This window comes from Lacerta agilis, chromosome 3 (genome assembly GCF_009819535.1).
Source record: "Lacerta agilis isolate rLacAgi1 chromosome 3, rLacAgi1.pri, whole genome shotgun sequence".
Taxonomy (NCBI): Eukaryota; Metazoa; Chordata; class Lepidosauria; order Squamata; family Lacertidae; genus Lacerta; species Lacerta agilis.
The window spans coordinates 32,450,553-32,470,486 of NC_046314.1; the positions used below are offsets into that span (position 1 = coordinate 32,450,553).

General features: G+C 39.4%; 1 protein-coding gene across 1 annotated transcript in view; it reads right to left on the reverse strand.

Annotated features, from left to right (window-relative positions):
• The window catches only part of LOC117044556 (protein eyes shut homolog), a 150,365-nt gene that overhangs the window by 59,776 nt on the left and 70,655 nt on the right, over positions 1-19,934 (reverse strand). The window contains exon 10 of the mRNA XM_033145374.1: positions 1,903-2,024. Within this exon, the coding sequence (XP_033001265.1) occupies positions 1,903-2,024 (122 nt within the window). The remainder of the gene's footprint in view (positions 1-1,902; positions 2,025-19,934) is intronic.

Below are 19,934 nucleotides of genomic sequence, written 5' to 3' on the forward strand. Positions count from 1 at the left end.
TAGCACCTTAGAGACCAACTGAGTTTGTTCTTGGTATGAGCTTTCGTGTGCATGCACACTTCCTATTTTGTTTCCTATTTTGTTTCGACTATGGCAGACCAACACGGCTACCCACCTGTAACTGGATCCCATAGCATAAACAAGGATCACAGCCAGGTGAGCATTTCCAACCTGACTGGCATCTTCATTTCAGGCAGCAAAATATATCAACACATCTGACAAGTTGTGTGATCACTGAACGTAACAACCACAAACCCACTCCAGAGCTAAGTATGCATAAACTCAGAAAAATTGCACTTAAATCTGTTTTGTTATTGTGCTCAGTGGCACCAAGTAATAGAATACATTTAGGTAACACCATTTGTGTGATAATAGTATATTTAAGGAAAGAAAACAGTAAAACTGGTGGCAACAATGATGAATGCTCAGGAGGTTATTAGTTGTCTAAAGTAGTGTTATTTTACATTACCATGAAGGGGGGGGGGGTGATTTGCTTAATATTGAGTCAGGAAGATGTTTCATTAAGACATACGCACACACCTATTCCAGCTATAATTCAAGCACTCCAAGACTGAATTTTTGAAGTGGTTGTGCTGATCCCACATTTTTTTAAATATTTTAAAATAATCTTTATTTGGTTTCAATAATATACAAACACACATACCAGCACATAATCAAACAGTAAAAACAATGAAATTATTCCCTCCCCCATCCCACCCCTTTCACTCCCCCTCACTTGTACGTGATTTTATTTGTTCAATACCTTATATTACCTTTTATGATCATGTTATTACATCTTATATCCTTTATCCTTATTCTATATTTCCCAATTCTCTCATATCCCCTGTACGATTTACTCCTTATTATACAGAATATCAATTCCAGAATAAGATATGGTCATGTATTCTTTTACTCTTTCCCATTCTTTTATTAACTCTTGATTAGAGTGACCTCTAATATTTGCTGTTATCTTTGCCATCTCTACCATCTCACACATTTTAATTCTCCATTCAGAAATTGTCGGGATTCCCTTTCCAATTCTTTGCTAGCAACAATCTTGCCGCTGCTGTGGCATAAAGAAGAACAATAATATTATTTTTGGGTATATCATTCGAGATCAAACCCAATAGAGCTGATCCCACATTTTGAGGGTGTGGAGAGTGAGTTTTGTTGCACACACTAAAATCCTACCAATCATTACTAAGCTAAAAAGTGGGCAGAGGGAGATGGAATCCAGTTTCTTACATCTCCTGCCAAACAACCAATGATCAGGGGTTTAGCTTTTTAAAAACAATTACGTGAGTGGGAAAGAATTCATCCATCAATTTCAGTTTCTCATTTTTCCAATCTTAAATTCAGTTTGCAATCTTTTTTTTTAAAGTGCTTATTAAAGTCTGCAATCTTTTTTTAAAAAAAAGTGATTATGAACATCTGCCAACATACCAGTACACATTTCTCATAATAAATATGCTTTTGTATGCAAGCTTGCTTAATAGATATACTTTTTCAAACCATTTCTTCCCCATCTCTATCCATTAGCACATCTCTGTTTCCTCGACTGGAGAGACCAACTCCATATTCTGCTCATAACTGTGAATGCAGTTCCCCTATTCAGCTAGATATGCATACTGAAGCCTGGATGCCACTTAGTGTCTTGAAAATTGGGAGAACTGTCCAGACTTGCACACTTACCTGCAACACACTGTCTCTTGATCTTCTTCAACAAATGTGCCCTGGAAAAACATGGATCTCCCTAGCTCCCACCCTCACAATGCCACTGCTCCAGTTTATATCACAAGCTGTTTGCTATGCAGCAATTTTGAAATCCAGCAAATGTACAAATAAAATAAGTCACCACTGGAACATCCAAATTATTTGATGGTGGAGAAGAATGCTCCTTACCGGAAGTCATTGAAGAGATCAATGCAAGTGCCATTATTCTTACAAGGTGCAGAGTCACACTCATTGGATTCGGTTTCACAAAATGGCCCTTCCCAGCCAAGGAGGCAGACACACTGGTAGCCCTGAAAGGAAGTAGGGGTGGGGGAAACATGGTAATTAATTCCTTGTCAATATCTCAGTGCTGACTGAATTAACAATATAACTGTTATTGCATTTTAGTTCCATTAATCATGGGAAAATGTTGAACCCCACTATCCACTTGGACTGATGCAAAACTGGAAAATATTATATGATTATTAAGAATATTTGACCAAACAACAGCATAGGACCTATTCATTAGCTGCCACAGTGGCACAGGAATCATGACAGCAATGTTTAAGGTTGGGATTTTCCAATAGTTTTGGTATTGAGCTTATCTGCACATATTCTGCCCAGACTCAATCCAATCTCATTCCTTGATCTCAACAAAAATCAAGCCCCCCCCCCCCAAACTGGAACCACCAAATTCCATGTATAAATCCATTTAAATGAGATGCTTCTTCCATCCCTAGTAATGTATGAAAGGCTGATACCACATGGAAAGGACAATTGTGTCTTTCTCACCCCATGGCTGAAGGTCCTATACAATTAGTCCCATTCATGGTATCACATAAGAAGTACAAAAATGCAGAACTATGAGCTGCTGTTGCAGTCTTTGCTGAAATATCCAAAACCACTTTATGAAAAACGAAAACAGAGAGATGTAGTCTGTACCAGTAACAGAAGTAACTCCAAAACCGTTAGAGACGACCTGTCTTTTCTTGTATAAAAATGGAGCTGAGCTATTTCCCTTTTGCTCTTATTCTAACACTTTCAGCAAGAAGAAAAGTTGGGGTGAAATATGACTGCCCACTAGAAAATGTAGCCAAATAATTCTGCTTTAAATTGTTTGCCAATTTGAGTTTTGGTTAAAAGCATCTGAATTACTGTTCTCAAAATAGGCAGTGTGTGCTAGAATTGAACTTTCTCAAAACTCCACTTCTTGGAATAAAAGATCTTTTATGTAGCAATAATCTATCATGCTTTGTATCTGTCATGTTGAACAGCCCTTTTAAATGGAAAAGAACAAAATGTGCAAGTCCTGATTATAGAGGAAAGAACTCCAACTCTGTATGAGATTGTTAAATGGTATGGACCAGTTAATCAAGTAGAGGCAATTGCTGTAAAACTCTGAAATAAAGATAGAACATTCAGACTCACAGACGTATCTAAAGAGATTGATTTTAGAGATCTTGTGCTCATCCTTTATTAAGAACTGTGAAGGTCTTTGTAAAGAGGTAGTATATGTTTTTAACAGCTTTCTGCTCTCTGTCGTATAGGGGAAATAAAGCAATGCTTTTTGTTAGTATTGATTCATAAACAAGGAGGTCAATAGGACAAGCTAGATGTACTTATATAGACTTGCACAACAAAGTGGTCTGAATTTTCTCTGATTTTTACTAAATCACGATTTCTCCATATAAAAAAGTCCCTCCATATAAAAAAACACATGCTATAGGGAAGGGTTATGGCCCTGAAATCTATATTTCCAAGATTACAATTGTATGTGCATGTTTATTTTTGTATGGGGGGGCATGAATTCCAATGAAGGGGAACAGGCCTGTCTCATTCAGTGAGAATAGTGCCTAAAGTAATTGAAGCTAGAATTTGCTTGTATCTATGCTAACATTAAAAGCTAAATACCATATGTGGCATATAATACGTAATAGCGTTTTCATACAAGCAAGTCCTCAATCAATATTGGCATGTGGGGGTAATAAACAGGCATGTGTGTCTGAATCTTATTCATCCTTAGTCCTTATGGAATAGAAATGTTAAATCCCTCAAGAAATCACAAATGTGTCAAGGTTTACAAACTCATCTTCTCACATTTCACAACGCCATACCTATCACAACAGAAACTTGCAAAACACTGAACCTTGTGCATCCTCACCACAACCTTTGACTCCTAACCGGACCACTGCTCTCCTCCCGAAACACTTAAGCACTTGTATGTCCTGGCAGACATACTATACACACAGACATGCCTGTCACAGGAATTCCAGCATCTTTTCATCACTTATATAAAGAGATGCACCACTGCACATTCCATTCTAGAAGCCTGACTTGCTTTTGCAGGAGCAGCAAAATGGGGGGGAAAGTGATGGAGTCCAGAGAATGTCTGCCTCTATTCTAAAGAACAGAGCAAGACATGTCTGTCTTCATTGTTTCTGAGAGACACAGAGGGAGAAACCTGGGACTCAATGACAACCTCACAAGATGCAACACTTTGGACCAGTGTTTCCCAAATGGGTCTCCAGCTGTTTTTGGAATACAGGTACCGTCATCCCTGACCACTGGTCTTGCTAGCTTGGATGAAGGGAGTTGTACCTGTAAAAGCATCCAGTACTTATAAGTGCTGCAGACATACAGAAGAGTCACACTGACCGCGGTTCTCACTGTTACCTAGCATGCAAACAGTTGGGAGAAAGTGCTTCTGAAGTCGTGCATCCAGGCCAAATAGAATAATTGAATGTGCTTTCTGTTTTGAAACTGTGAGCAAATAAACAAAGGAAGATAATAATGCCCTACTACTCACTGCAAACTTCAATACACTTATAACGATATGTGGTCCAACAAATCAGCATTTTTTAATATTCTTAAAGGAACAAGATAATTGCTGTGAGCAGCAGGTGGGGGGAAAATAAAGCCAAGTTATTTTGCCAAGTATATAGCCTTTACTGAGCAAGATGCCCAGTGCAGTAATTTTGCAATTATGAGAACAGCAGTTCTTTACTTCATATTGAAGAAAAAGTGTTAATCTGCAGTAGAAAAGGTCAAACTGAGAGCAATTTGAAGAGGTGTGGGCACACAGACACACACACACAGAGAGAGAGAGAGAGAGAGAGAGAGAGAGAGAGAGAGAGAGAGAGAGAGAGATGATGGCATAGGGACACCTGTGTATCTTCATCTATTTTTTTTTTTTATAAGATTTTATTATTTTCTATTAAGACAAAGGGAAAACATAACATAAACAACAACATTCACAATATAAAAATACAAAATACAATACATAAACACATTACAAAAACATAATCAAACAATCACAATAAAAAGAAACATATACAAACCTTTAAACCAACATTTATCCTCTTACTTTTCTTGTTACTATCTTCTCTATTTTGAGGGACTTCCCCCATTCCCTCCACTGTCTTCAAAATCATATATATCTTCAAGGTAGCTTTGTATCTTGTTCTATTCACATTAACTCAATTTTTAATACACTTTACTTTGCTTAATCATATCTTAACTTTAACACCAAATCTTAACACAATTCCTAATAATTAAATTTTTCACACAAAAATATCTTACCAACAATTTTATCTAACATATATCTACTAAAGCCGCTATTCTATTTAATTCTGCTCAGATATTCAATTTTACTGTTTTGACTAAATAATCCTTAAATTTCTTCCACTCCCTTGACACCCTCTCCTCCCTCTGGTCCCGGATTCTGGCGGTCAGCTCTGCGAGTTCCATATATTCCATCATCTTCATCTGCCATTCTTCCACCGTTGGTATCTCTTCGCCTTTCCATGTTCTTGCCAATAAGATTCTAGCTGCTGTTGTGGCATACATAAAAAACACTCTATCCTGACTGGGTATCTCTTCATTGGTTATGCTCAGAAGAAATGCCTCTGGTTTCTTACAAAAGGTAACTTTCATTACCTTCTTAAGCTCATTGTAAATCTTATCCCAGAAAGCACTTACCGCTGGGCACAACCACCACATATGAAAAAAGGTACCTTTCGCATGTTTGCATTTCCAACATACATCTGACATTTTGGTGTTCATCTTAGCAATCTTAACTGGTGTCAAATACCATCTATAAACCATTTTCATTATGTTTTCTCTTAAACCATGACAAGCAGTAAATTTGATACCTTTTTGCCACAATCTCTCCCAGTCATCCATCATGATATTATGTCCTACATCTTTTGCCCAATCTATCATTGAGGATTTAACCAGTTCATCTTTTGTATGCCACTCTAGCAGAAGATTATACATTTTGGAAAGGTTTTTGAAGTTCGATTCTATCAGTTCTGTTTCCAGTTTTGATTTTTCTACTTGAAAACCAACTTTTTTGTCCATTTTGAATGTTTCATATACCTGATGATAATGCAGCCAGTCGGGGACCTGACTTTTCACTTGATCGTAGCTTTTTAGCTTAAAAGAGTCCCCTTCCTGCTGCAATATGTCCATATATCTTAACCAATTTGCAGACATGTTCGGTCTCTTGTAGGCCTTGGCCTCCACTGGAGAGATCCATCTAGGGGTCTTTCTCTCTAACAAGTCTTTATATCTAGACCAAACCTGGTATAAGGATTTTCTAACTATATGAGACTTAAAAGTTCTGTGGATCTTAGCCTTGTCATACCAAAGGTATGCATGCCAACCGAACATATTATCATACCCTTCCAAGTCCAATACATCCACATTCTCTAGTTTAAACCAGTCCTTTAACCAGCAAAAGGCCGCTGCTTCGAAGTAAAGTCTTAAGTCCGGCAGGGCAAAGCCTCCTCTCTCTTTAGAGTCTGTTAGGATCTTAAACTTAATTCTTGGCTTTTTGCCCTGCCATATGAACTTTGATAAGTCCTTTTGCCATTTCTTAAAGCAATCCAGTTTGTCCAAAATTGGTATGGCTTGGAATAAAAACAGCATCCTTGGTAGGACATTCATTTTTATCACGGCAATTCTTCCCATTAACGACAGTTTCAATCTTGTCCATATTTCCATGTCTTTCTTTATTTCCATCCACAGTTTTTCGTAATTGTCCTTATACAGGTTCAAATTCTTGGTTGTGAGGTTGATACCTAGATATTTTACTGTTTTGACAAAGTTGAGGCCAGTGCCTTCCTGTATTCTTTGAATTTGTTCTGCACTCATATTTTTTCCTAAAACTTTGGTTTTCTGCTTATTTAACTTGAAACCAGCTACAAGTCCAAATTGTTCGATTATTCTCAAAGCTCTGGGGACACTGCTTTCCGGTTCTTGCAGGGATAGCATCAAATCGTCTGCGAAGGCGCGTAGTTTGTATTCCTTCTCTCCCACACGAATTCCTTTTATCTGTTTGTCCTTTCGTATCATATTTAGGAGAACTTCCAGGACCGTAATGAAAAGTAAAGGGGAGATAGGGCACCCTTGTCTTGTTCCCTTTTCAACTTCAAACTCCTCCGATATCACACTGTTTACTATTACTTTAGCTCTTTGCTCTGTATAGATGGCATTAATGCCATTCAAGAATTTTTGACCAACTCCCATCCTTTCCAAATTCTTTTTCATAAATGTCCAAGAGACTTTATCAAATGCTTTCTCTGCATCAACAAACAATAGTGCCGCATCTGTATTTATATTTCTCTCCAGTTTTTCTAAAATGTCCACAATAATTCTCGTATTATTACTAATTTGTCTTCCTGGCAAGAAACCTGCTTGGTCTCTATGTATATAGTCTTTCAACACTCTTTTCAACCTTGTAGCCAATATATTTGCAAAAATTTTGTAATCCACATTCAAAAGGGATATTGGGCGATAGTTTTTCATTTGAGTCTTATCAGTATCTGGTTTTGGAATCAGTGTGATAAAGGCTTCCTTCCACGTCTCTGGTGCCCTATCTCCTTCTAGTATCTTGTTGCATACTTCTCTTAGTGGCTGCGATAGCCAGTCTTTCAATGTCTTATAATATTTTGCTGTTAGACCGTCCGGTCCTGGAGCCTTCCCCAATTGCATGTTATTTATTGCATCTTCTATCTCCTGTGTCGTTATTGGGTGGTTGAGAGTAACTAGTTTTTCCTCTGGGACCTTTTGCAATCCATTCTTTTCCAGAAATCGGTCAATTTCTGCTTCATCTATCTTCTCCTCCTTGTACAGTTGCTTGTAAAATCTTTGAAAACACCATCTGATTTCCTCAGGTTTCTCCACGTTTTTTCCGTTTACTACCAAGGTATTGATGACATTTGCCTTTTGTCTTTTCTTCAATTGCCAAGCTAGTAATTTTCCACATTTATTAGCCGATTCAAATGTTCTTTGCTTCATCATTTTCACTTTCCATTCGATGTCCTGATTCATTATATTAGCATATTGGGATTGCAAGTATTTAATTTCTTTTTGGATTTTGACACATCTGGGATGTCCTCTTAATTCTTTTTCCTTTTCTTTGATTGATTTCAACAATCTCTCCATCTCTGCATTTTGTTGTCTCTTCTTTTTTGCTTTTTCACTAATGAGAAATCCTCTCATTACAGCTTTACTTGCATCCCAAGCAATTCTTTTCTCCACTTCGGAGCTCCAATTTATCTGAAAATATTCTTTCATCTTTTTCGCCGCTCTTTCCACTAGCTTGGTATCTCTCATCAAAGCGTCATCCATTCTCCATCTAAAAGAGTCCTTGGAAATCATTTTTAAATTTAACTGTACAGGGTTATGGTCTGAAAGAGTTTTAGGGCCAATTTCTGCCTTTTGTATTTTTGGAGCCAATTCATTCGATATCCAAATATAATCTATCCTCGACCATGACTGCTGAGGTTCGCTGAAGTATGTTGCCTCTGTATCTGTGGGATTTTTTAATCTCCAAGAGTCCACCAAATTCAGGTTATCCACCATTTCAAAAAAAGTCTTTGGGAGTTTCCCATCGTTCGTTAATTTAGTTCTTTGAGATCTGTCCATTAATGTGGAAACTGCACCATTAAAATCTCCAAGGCAAACTAATTTATAATCCAGATAATCCAACAGCAAATCATGTATTTTCTTATAAAAAATTGACTTTCCATCATTTGGTGCATAAAGTCCCAGAATCAAGAATTTTTCGCCTTGTATATTAATTTCAATTGCGATGTATCTCCCTTCTTCATCTTTAAAAAGCTGTCTTGGGCTATATTTCTCCTTTACGTATATCACTACTCCTCTCTTCTTGGCCTTATCCGATGATATAAACTCTTGGCCTAATTTTTTGTTCTGTAGTAATCTTCTGTGACGTCGGGCTATGTGGGTTTCCTGTAAGCATATTATATCCAAATTCTTCTTTTCTATGCTGTAAAACACTCTGCGTCTCTTTGGTCTCTGATTCAATCCCCGGACATTCCATGTCATTAACTTGAGCGCCATTTTTCTTTCTCTAGTCTACTCCTCCAGTTGCTTCTCCTTTCTTGTCTTCCTCTGGATCCTTGCCTGGGCTGGGTAGGCTTGGTGGTGGTCCCGGCGGTGGTGGAAATACCTCTGGAAACCTGTAGAATTGTGCTGGGTCGAGTGGTGTGCCTTTAAATTGTTCCAGGTGCTTGTCCAAAAACTTCTGCTTCTCCGCCAGGGACCTTATTCTTATCTTTTTTCCTTCAAACGTAAATGCCAGGCCTTCTGGAAATTCCCAACTGAAGGGGATTTTCCTTTTTCTAAGCTCAGTTGCCAAATCGTTGTAGGGAACTCTTTTGTCAAGGAAAAATCTGGGGATATCCTTATAAAAAATTACTTTATTCTGCTCAACCACCAGGTTGTTTCTATAATGCAAGTCCAGAAAGTAGTCTCTGTCGTGTCGATCGTGTAGCACAATCAAACAGTCACTGACTGTTTTGCTGCTTTTCTTTCCTCTGGAGCCTCTTGGACCAAATCTGAAGGCCTTCACTATGCGTGCTGAGACGTTGATTTCTTCTATCTCCCAAAATCCTGAGAATAACTTCACTATGTAGTCTTTTAGGTCTTCCCCTTCCAGTTCTGGAAGATTTCTTAGGCGGATGTTGCCCTCTCTTTGATGTAGTTGCAGAAACGCGAGGGACTCTTCAACAGACCTCTGTCGTGATCCAATACTCTCTATCTGTTCCAAATCTAAATTATCCAATTTTTCCTCCACCTTTTTTATTTTTTCCTTGACCACTTTAATTTCCTCTGAGTCCTTTTTCAAGGTGGTCACCTCTTGCCCAATCCTATTGATCTCTTCTCTGTTCTTCCTTACGTTCTCCTCAATTTGTCCAATGGATTTTTCTAGGGTCTGCGTAGAATTTTTAATGTCAGCTTTTATATCAGCTTGTAATTTTCTATTGCTGAATTCACTGCTGTATTTCCTAATGAAACTTGATCTTGTGTTTGCTTCAACCCGTCAGTCACGCTTTTCAATCCTGCTGCAATTTCTGCAACACTAACAACTAATTTCTCCATTTGTTCCTGTAGAGTTAGGGAAACAGAGCCTTTTCTTTTTTCAGAGCCAGTTCCTTTTGATCTAAGTTCCATTCCTTGTGGGCTCTGTAACTGTAATCTCAAGGTCACTCCAGCTTCTGTAGTAACAATCTCAGACATTCACAGCAGAAGGCCAACAGTCCCAAAAGTAAACACCAGGTGGCCAGCAGCTCAGTCCTGAGAACAAAGAGGCTGCTGAGCCAGGAGCCCACACCAGTCCCGAAAATCCAACTTTTAGGCAAAGGGTTTTAATTTTCCAAAATATAAGTTCCTTAAAGCCAAGAAGGGCCCATTTTCGTGTAGCCCAAGTCAGTCACAGTTCCTAACTTGCAGTGTTACCACCAAAGTCCACAAAGTAACTTGTATCTGGTTACAAAAAAGTCAGAATGTCTCCACTGGTAAACAGTCACTGAAACACCAACAAAGGAAAAAAAAATGGCAACAATGTATCACAGCCCGCTACTGACCCGGAATCCTAATCCAGAGGGTGAGGGGCATCTTCTTTTGCCATATCAACTGTTTTTAAGTCTTTAAACATCCTTTAAACAACTTTTAATCAACTTTTAAAGAGTTCGCAAAACTTTTCCGTTAGTCGCGGCTTTGATCTTTTAGCGCTACCAAGCTCGCGCAAACAGTTTAAAGGGAACAGGCTTCCTTTTGCAGTTCCTCTGCAAGCAGTGCTCTTAAAACTTGTAAAAATAATCCGATTCTTTAACTTACAGAGTTTCTTTGGAGATTTCTATGCAGGAAGTGCCGGGTGCTCGAGTCTGGCGGGATCGCTGCTTTGATCCTCCGCAGGCAGACGCTTCTTCAGTCCCGTGCCGGCGCTCCGCTCGCCCGATTTTCCCCCTTACGAGGGTCAATCGGGAACGGAGACGGCACGTCTGGGACCCACGAAGCTCAGGTCCACGGGACGCTCTTCCCGTGGCTTTAAGGGACCCGTGGCGCAGGCACAGAAGTCCCTAAAGCCTGGCGGAGGACGGAGCCGTCGGACTCCCGTCCGCCATTGACCGGCACCTAACCGGAAGTCCCTGTGTATCTTCATCTAATTAAGTGCTTGAGCATTTAGGAAAGCTTTATTTTCCAAGCACTTGCATCCCTCTTACTCTTACCATATTACAGACATAAGATTCATCATTTCTGAAGTCTCAGACTATGTTATGCTACTGGAGAATAGCTGTGGAACATCTGGCAAACCAACAGAGCAATGTACGAAACATCCATCACAGGCAACAAGTGGTCTGCATCCCAATTATGCAAAATCTTCAGATTAATCCTGTGCAAGTGTGGCTGGAGCATGGCTTTAGCACTAAACTACTAAGGGCTTCAGTTCTGCATTATATATCCAGCATTATATAAACTAGGAGGACTTGTGCAGAACCCAGGTGGTGATCCTTAAAATAAATTGAACACTGTTCTGTGATCCAAAGTGCTGTAAACACATGAGGCATGTTCAGGTTCCCCATTACTGCTGCTGGTCTTTTCTGAGCCTTCTTGAAGAAGCAAGTATGGGAAGGACCTGCAGAATAATAGCCAATGAGGCACAGGGAGCTACAAGCAAGAAGAAAAAGGACCAGGCTGTGCCTCAATGCAGGCTCTGAAGTGTTCTTTAGGCAGGTACACGACAATGCTTTCTAATTAGGACCATGCACCAGATTCAGCCAAGGCCCAACTATTAGGACAAATGAGGCATATTTGGAGGGGTTTGGGCATTGGACCAATGCCATGGATTGCTCCTGGTTGGGTTCGATGGCTCAAAGTGATCAGAGGGTGGAGCATCTGAGAGGAACGAGAGGTGGGCATTTGGCAGGAAAACCCTGAGAAAAGGCAAACAGCCATCCTGACCACCAGCTGTGTCTTCCTGGAAGAAGGTAGCAGCCCGCTGCCCGACTATGCTTTCTGCCTGAGGCTCAAACTGGAAACAGCATCATGCAGCATCAATGGCTCCATAAGAGAAGACATTAGCAAAGGAGCACCCCACAGAATTGACCCCACCTGCTCTCAGTTGGGAGTGGGAGAGAAAGAGATGCAATGCCACCTTCCTTTATCTCCTCCCAGCTGTATGTTTAATTAGGTTTTTTAAAAAAACAAACAAACACATTAGCTCTGCCCCCAACTAATTCAGGATCAGATCCCAGGAAGGGTGGATGATCCCCACATTGGCCCAGGGCAGGTTGACCTTATTAGGGACCAGTAGATTGGGACTATTGGGACGTGGGTTGCGCTGTGGGTTAAACCACAGAACCTAGGGCTTGCTGATCAAAAGGTCAGTGGTTCGAATCCCCACAACGGGGTGAGCTCCCATTGCTCGGTCCCTGCTCCTGCCCACCTAGCAGTTTGAAAGCACAAAGTGCAAGTAATTTGCCAGAAGCGACTTAATCATGATCCACATGACCCAGAAACTGTACGCCGGCTCCCTTGGCCAATAAAGCAAGATGAGTGCCACAACCCCAGTGTCGTCCATGACTGGACCTAATGGTCAGGGGTACCTTTACCTTAGATTGGGACTATAAGACAGATGTGGGCTGTGCACATCCCTATTTCACACACCTAGGATCCCTTGGATATTGTCAGATTATAGCTATACCTCTCTCTCTCTCTCTTTGTATGTAAGAGTTATACACACACACACACACACACACACACACACACTGTGTGTGTGTGTGTGTAATATTAAATACTCAGCATCATACTTAGTTTGCAATGTTGGCCAATTTGTGTTGTGTCATAATTCCTTTTCTTTTTTAAAAAATTTATTTACTTTATTACATCTATACAAAAGAAAAAAAGAACATTGAATTAAAAAAAACAAAAACCAAAGAATAGCAATGTTAAAAGATTACATGTTGAATTCTTCCTAAAAACACACAAAATGCATTCAATTAATGTCTTACTTTGCAACGTTGGCCAATTTGTGCTGTGTCATAATTCCAATGGGTGTGCCTAAGATGCACATTGCTTTCAGCAATATTCAAAGCCTCGAACTTGTTAAAGTGATTGAAAAGGTCACGTTCAAACCCCATTATTTCCATCACTTAAGACAGCTGACACTGAAATCAATACATTCTGAAATGAGTTAAAATACCAGGAGGCCTCATCATTTCCATTTCAAAGTCTTAACAAGAAGCTTCTTTCAGAAATTCACGCTGTCAAAAACGTGATATACAGAAAAATACATATTAGTAGTGAATTATGCAACTATTATTCTTATTTTAACCACTGCATACCTAACAAAAACAGTCTGGAATGACAATTGAAGTGATTGACATTAGAAAACCTTTAAAAAGTATCTTGTAGGAGGCATCCCCAGATATCTTGAAAATTTGAAAGGCTTGGCTTGGCACTGGTGGTTTCTGCCAACGAAGAGTGGAAGCTTACAGCTTAGTCTATTGTACTTGTGGCAGTGAAGCCTTAGGCATCTACTGACCATGGATGCTGTAAGGACTTGTCACAGAGACAAGAGTCTTGGCTCTTTTGCACAGGATCCTATATCTCCCGCCTTTCCCCTTCTTTTTTTAAACTAAAGAAAAACCCACATATTTTGCTTTCCTGGTGGCTTTCCCTCTGAAAATTGGCCCAAATTTGCATCTCTAAATATAAAGTAGCAAATGCAAATTTATATAACAATTTGTGTCACAGAACTGCACCCCAAGTCTTTTAAAGACCTAGTAATGCCTCTGCTACTGACTGAGCTTAAGTGACAGCACAGAATGTTCATAGCCATTCCAACTGTCAGGCAACAAAGGTGTCATCAGTTAACTCAGTAAAATATGTTTGCCAGAAACTACTGGCCATCACAAAAAAGAAGGTGTCATCAGATGTGTAGTGTAGGCCACTTCAGTTGGGGAAGTGAAAGCTGTCAGATTAGCTAGGATTAAAACCTCACACAGGTCCTTACAGCATCATTTTGTGGGGTTGTCTGAGGACTAGGAAGGAGCTACGGATGTCAGGGACAGACAGCTTGTTAATGCTGGGAGTCTAAACCCATGAAGAGTTGCAAAGGAAGGGAATTCTGATAGTTGTGGCTGGCTGGCTTCTGCTCACACCAAGTGTATGCAACCAATTTAGTTTGTTTTTAAATGCTGTGTATCTTTTAACACTGTGGCATGGTGTTTGGGCAAAGCTAAGAGGGTAAAGAGAGCCAAGAAGCAGTGGGATCCCTGAAATTTCACACACTGGTTTGAACAAATCAGCAAGTTATTTGGCTGTAGGCTTCTACTGTACAGATGAATATTGTTCACCTTCACTGTCAGCATATGAAGCTTCAGTCAATACACTTTCCTCTTATTTCCATGGCATGCATTATTTAAGATGACTGCTCCATGAACACAAGCTCTTTTGTTTCATTTTTGGTTCACGTAAAGGCTAATTGATCATATCAAAGGATGCCCTAAAAACTCAAGGAACTGAACATTGCAGCACAGATTGTGCCAACATTCTTATCTCCAGTTTATCTCATCACTGTCTGAAGGATGTAATGCTTTGCAAAGTGGCACCAGAACATCAGCTAGCACACCAAAATCGTACACACTTATTTATCTCATCAGTCTCATGGGTACTCAAAAGTTATAGGGATAAAATGTATGCACTTAAATAGAAATGGGAGCATAGGTGGAACAATGTGTAGTCATTTTATTTGGCTGACATTACACATTTAGACCACTGAACTTCCAAATACATTGAATTTCACATGTAATCAGTTTGCTGCCGAATGCTGTAGAACTGCATATTGATGAATGTTACATGCTGAAAGTCTTATGTGAGTGGGGGAGGATAATTCACACAGTACTGAGTAGTAGAATTGGATAATTCACATGACTGGGTAGTTGTAATATTCTCTCCTACCTTTCCAAGTTATTATGCAATGAAAAATGCACCCTGCCATATAGCCTTGATGCAATGATCAAAAACCAATTCCTAGTTGACAGGTATCCCTGCGTTTGGAATACTTGCTGTAACATGATGAGGCAGAAATGATGAAATAAATGCTAGTCTCTACTGAACAGCCAGGCAAACGGTATACATTGCCACATCTTATGTGGCCCCTGACATCTCCTGCAGATGCCCCATTTGGCATCACCCGAAAAGTGTCTTTCTTCCTATTTGTTTCCACCTTCAAATGCTTTCTAAACTTTATGTAGGGTTCATAACCATTAGAAAGGGTAAAAATAGACTTTTAAACAACCCCCCCTGTATGGCCTCAATGCGTGTTTCCATTGAGACACATGAAGAGGGCCACACAGCATGTACCATTTGCACGCCACAGCCTGAACGTCCATTTGCAGAATGAAACAGAAGGAAAGGGAAGAGTTTGTGGAAGTAATAGGTTTCAAATATGGATGCAAATATGACAAAAGGGTGACATGGAATATATTTCAGCTTAGAAATATCTACACTTCCTTAGATAAGAATTTGCAGCACAATTTACACCCAAGAAGGGAGTTCAAGGCAAGAAGGACAATCAAGAAGATTAAGGAGAATCAACAGTGCAAGAAGGAAGCACTGGAATACAAGAAATAAGAAACCAATTGTCTTGGGCAGGATTTTCAAGAGGAGTAAGACTCAAATGTAGAGGCTGGTGTTGTTTGTGAGCACTATAATAGAAACCTTTGTCTCCCTACATTTTATTTATTTTTAAATTTTCTATAACTCTTTATATTTTTAATACAAATCTCAAAGCAGTTTGTTGTTGTTCTGTTGTTCAGTCGTTCAGTCGTGTCCGACTCTTCGTGACCCCATGGACCAGAACACACCAGGCACGCCTATCTTTCACTGCCTCCTGCGGTTTGGCCAAACTCATGCTAGTTGCTTCGAGAACACTGTCCAACCATCTCATCCTCTGCCATCCCCTTCTCCTTGTGCCCTCCATCTTTCCCAACATCAGGGTCTTTTCTAGGGAGTTTTCTCTTCTCATGAGGTGGCCAAAGTACTGGAGCCTCAACTTCAGGATCTGTCCTTCCAGTGAGCACTCAGGGATGAATTCTTTAAGGATGGATAAGTTTGATCTTTTTGCAGTCCATGGGACTCTCAGGAGTCTCTTCCAGCACCATAATTCAAAAGCATCAATTCTTTGGCGATCAGTCTTCTTTATGATCCAGCTCTCACTTCCATGCATTACTACTTGGATAACCAAGCTTTAACTATACGGACCTTTGTTGGCAAGGTGATGTCTCTGCTTTTTAAGATGCTGTCTAGGTTTGTCATTGCTTTCCTCCCAAGAAGCAGGCGTCTTTTAATTTAGTGACTGCTGTCACCATCTGCAGTGATCATGGAGCCCAAGAAAGTAAAATCTCTCACTGCCTCCATTTCTTCCCCTTCTATTTGCCAGTAGGTGATGAGACCAGTGACCATGATCTTCGTTTTTTTTATGTTGAGCTTCAGACCATATTTTGCGCTCTCCTCTTTCACCCTCATTAAAAGGTTCTTTAATTCCTCCTCACTTTCTGCCATCAAGGTTGTGTCATCAGCATATCTGAGGTTGTTGATATTTCTTCTGGCAATCTTAATTCTGGCTTGGGATTCATCCAGTCCAACCTTTCGCATGATGAATTCTGCATATAAGTTAAATAAGCAGGGAGACAATATACAGCCTTGTCGTACTCCTTTCCCAATCTTGAACTAATCAAATGAGGTGATCCGGCACTCCCATTTCTTTAAGAACTTGCCATAGTTTGCCATAGTTTGTGGTCGACACAGTCAAAGCAGTTTACAGCATATTAAATCTATAAAACAATAAAACAATAGCCAGGCGATGTTCCTCTGGCCTCATGAGGAGCCTCCGGGCTTTCATTTTAAGAAGAAATGTTCTGTTTTTCCTTATTTTGGACTAACACTTTGGGTTATGGTGACCTTGACATTTCATATTACCAAGGGTGCTCCAACACTATGTGTTTTGTAGAGAACAGAAAAAACACACACAACTACACTGGTGGTTGTGTGTATGTCAAAATGTATGGTAGTTCTATGTTTCTACAATCATCTGTCAATCATCCATTTACAGAGAGGGTGAAATAATTCAGGTTGATATGGGCTTTAGTGCACCTACTAGTTGAGGTGAACTGTTAATTATAAGCTCTGCATTGGAAAGGGAGCCAGCAAATTATTTACAGTGAAGTGAAAGGCCTTTGTCTTGAACCCATAAGCAATCACATCCAGATCCTTTCAGGCATTACAATCTGCTAAGAATAGATAGCTGTAGCTATCAAGATTGCCCATACAGGGGAAACAGTTCTGGTCCACCTATGTGATCAGGTATAATGCAGAGGTACACTCATCTTCATAAGATGACACTCATACATGTTGAAGATGAAGGGATGAACAGAGCTTTCTAAATTATTTCGATTATCCTTGAGAAAGAGTCACACGATTACTGGAATTTATCAAGGATATTATATGGGTGGAAGAACACGCATGTTATGAACTGAATGGACATTATTTTTTAGTTACAAAACTGGATATTATTTATCTCAGTGCTTCAGAATTCTTTAGTTCTTGGGTGGGTGGTAGTATTTGTCCAAATAAAAGAATCACTGGACAAAATGTCACTAAATGTGCAGGGAGGGCTCTCCTAAATCTTTTCATGGGAGACAATATTAAGCAGCAGTTTAAACCTCCAATAAGTTCTTTTCTACTAGCAGCCAGGCTCATAATAATGAGATATTGGAATAATTTAGAGGGTGCCTCTCTGACAAATTGGCACAGCAAAGTATGGCAAAAATCACTTGTGGAAAATTAAATAATAAAATGAAATTGGCACAAGGCCTGAAACACAAAGACTCTTTTGTAATTGAATGGTACACCTTTATTATGCACATGGTTAATAAGGAAAATGGAGGACTCCTCTCACATTACAGAACATTTTGGTTAACTTAAATTGATTATTGCATTGTCCAAATAGTAGTTTGGGATAAGAACTTATGTTATTTGGCCATTATGTATGTAGGTATTGTTTAAACAACAGCTTCTGGGTAAGGGTGTGATATTTCATTATTTATATGTATAAATGTTGTTGTATATTGAAAGAATGTAATAAAAGAAGACGAAAGAAACAATTATATTCTGTTTTTATGGTATTTTCCTCGTTGGAGGGGGGAGGGAATCCATGTTTAAATGTATTTCATTTGGAAAGAAGAGCTATATGGTATATGACTGAAAAGAGCTCACATAAAACATTCAATCCACACAAGACTTTAGGGAGAGATTTACAGATTTCATTTCTGCAGAGGTAGAATATGCTAAGTTTCATTGCGTTTAGATAGGATTAATAAAATAGTAATTAAAGGGGGGGAATAGCTTAAAGTAAGGACATTCAGAAGGCATAATAGGTTTACAGTAATAAACATTTTAAGCTTGTGACAAATATAAGCATTAAAAACACCACAGGAAACAATTAAGAACAATAATAAAAATAACTGTTGAGGAAATGAGACCATTTAAAGCTTGCTCTTTAGGAAAGCAATTTCTCTTAAAGGGACCATTCTTAGGATCAATAGGTAGGCTGGGGGCCTATTCTGAGAAAATAAATGTTAAAAATGGTGTTTGACTTATACTAATTAAATGGATACAGTTTGAAGCATATTTGCAGATCATAAATATTACAGCGGAGGCATTGTTTTACTGAAGTTTTTTTGAGTTTCAGTATTTATTTATTTATTTATTCACTTTTGTCCCTTTGCACATTCAGTGATGGGCAAAGCAACCATGCCAAGAAGGTTGGCTTCAAGGTGGCAGGTCCTGCATAGCAAAATAAACCAAAATAAAAACAATAACCTCAAGCTATTTGTTCAAATAAACCAAATAACCAGTCCGATTCTGAAGGACCTTTAGAATATCGAGGCTTTGATCAGTGTATCTGATATGACATTTACCTCGATTGTTCAGTGAATAGTGAAAGGTCATAAGCTACACAAATAAGCAGCTGAACACAAATGCAGAAGAATTCATTTCTCCATACAAGGACACCCAAACCTTTCAATCTGCTCCCACATTTTTGACCCTGGCAGTGATTTAAAAGGAAAGCAGTGTTCCAGAAAAGCTCTTTTGTTTGACGGCACATTCCATTTGTCCCTTTCCTTTAGTACTCTTATGTCTGGAATAGAAACCATTAGATCTATAACATGAAGACATATCTATATCCCCTACAGGTAACCTTTGCATACAACTTCTACAGGACATGCTAATATCAAGTCCTCAAACATCAGACCCAAATCTACATGGTCGGAGATGTAAGAGAATGTGCTGTATCTTAATAACAAGCATTTCCTACAGAATGTGTTTCAATCGGATTCACGTTTCAAATAATTGTGAGAAACTTCTAAACTTGTTTGCAGTTATCTAAAACCAAATCTTAAGTTCCCATTCATTTATCACTCTAAATCTAGGAAGACCACCCACTCCCATAGTAAGATTTAGAAGTATACCATGACAGTTCAGAATATACAGAACAATCAGCGCTATTATTCTATAAAAAGGAGTGCTGGAACTCTGAGAACACTGATGATAATCCTTCAAACCCATAGATCCCTGAAGCATGGCTCCCTGGATGGGTGGCTGCTGGTAACTATGAGGGACAGGTGACAGGGAAGTAGGCATTGTGCAGACGCAATGTTGTAGCTAACCAATATTCCCACTCCTGTTCCGGCACTGCACTAACCTCAACTCTCCCACTCTCAGTTATTGGCAGTGACTTCCATATTTGGCAGGCAGGTAATCAACACGGCCCAAGCCTACTCTACAGCACCAGCTGCTACTGGCATTAACCTGTTACTCTGGCACTCCAAAAATACACCCCAAAA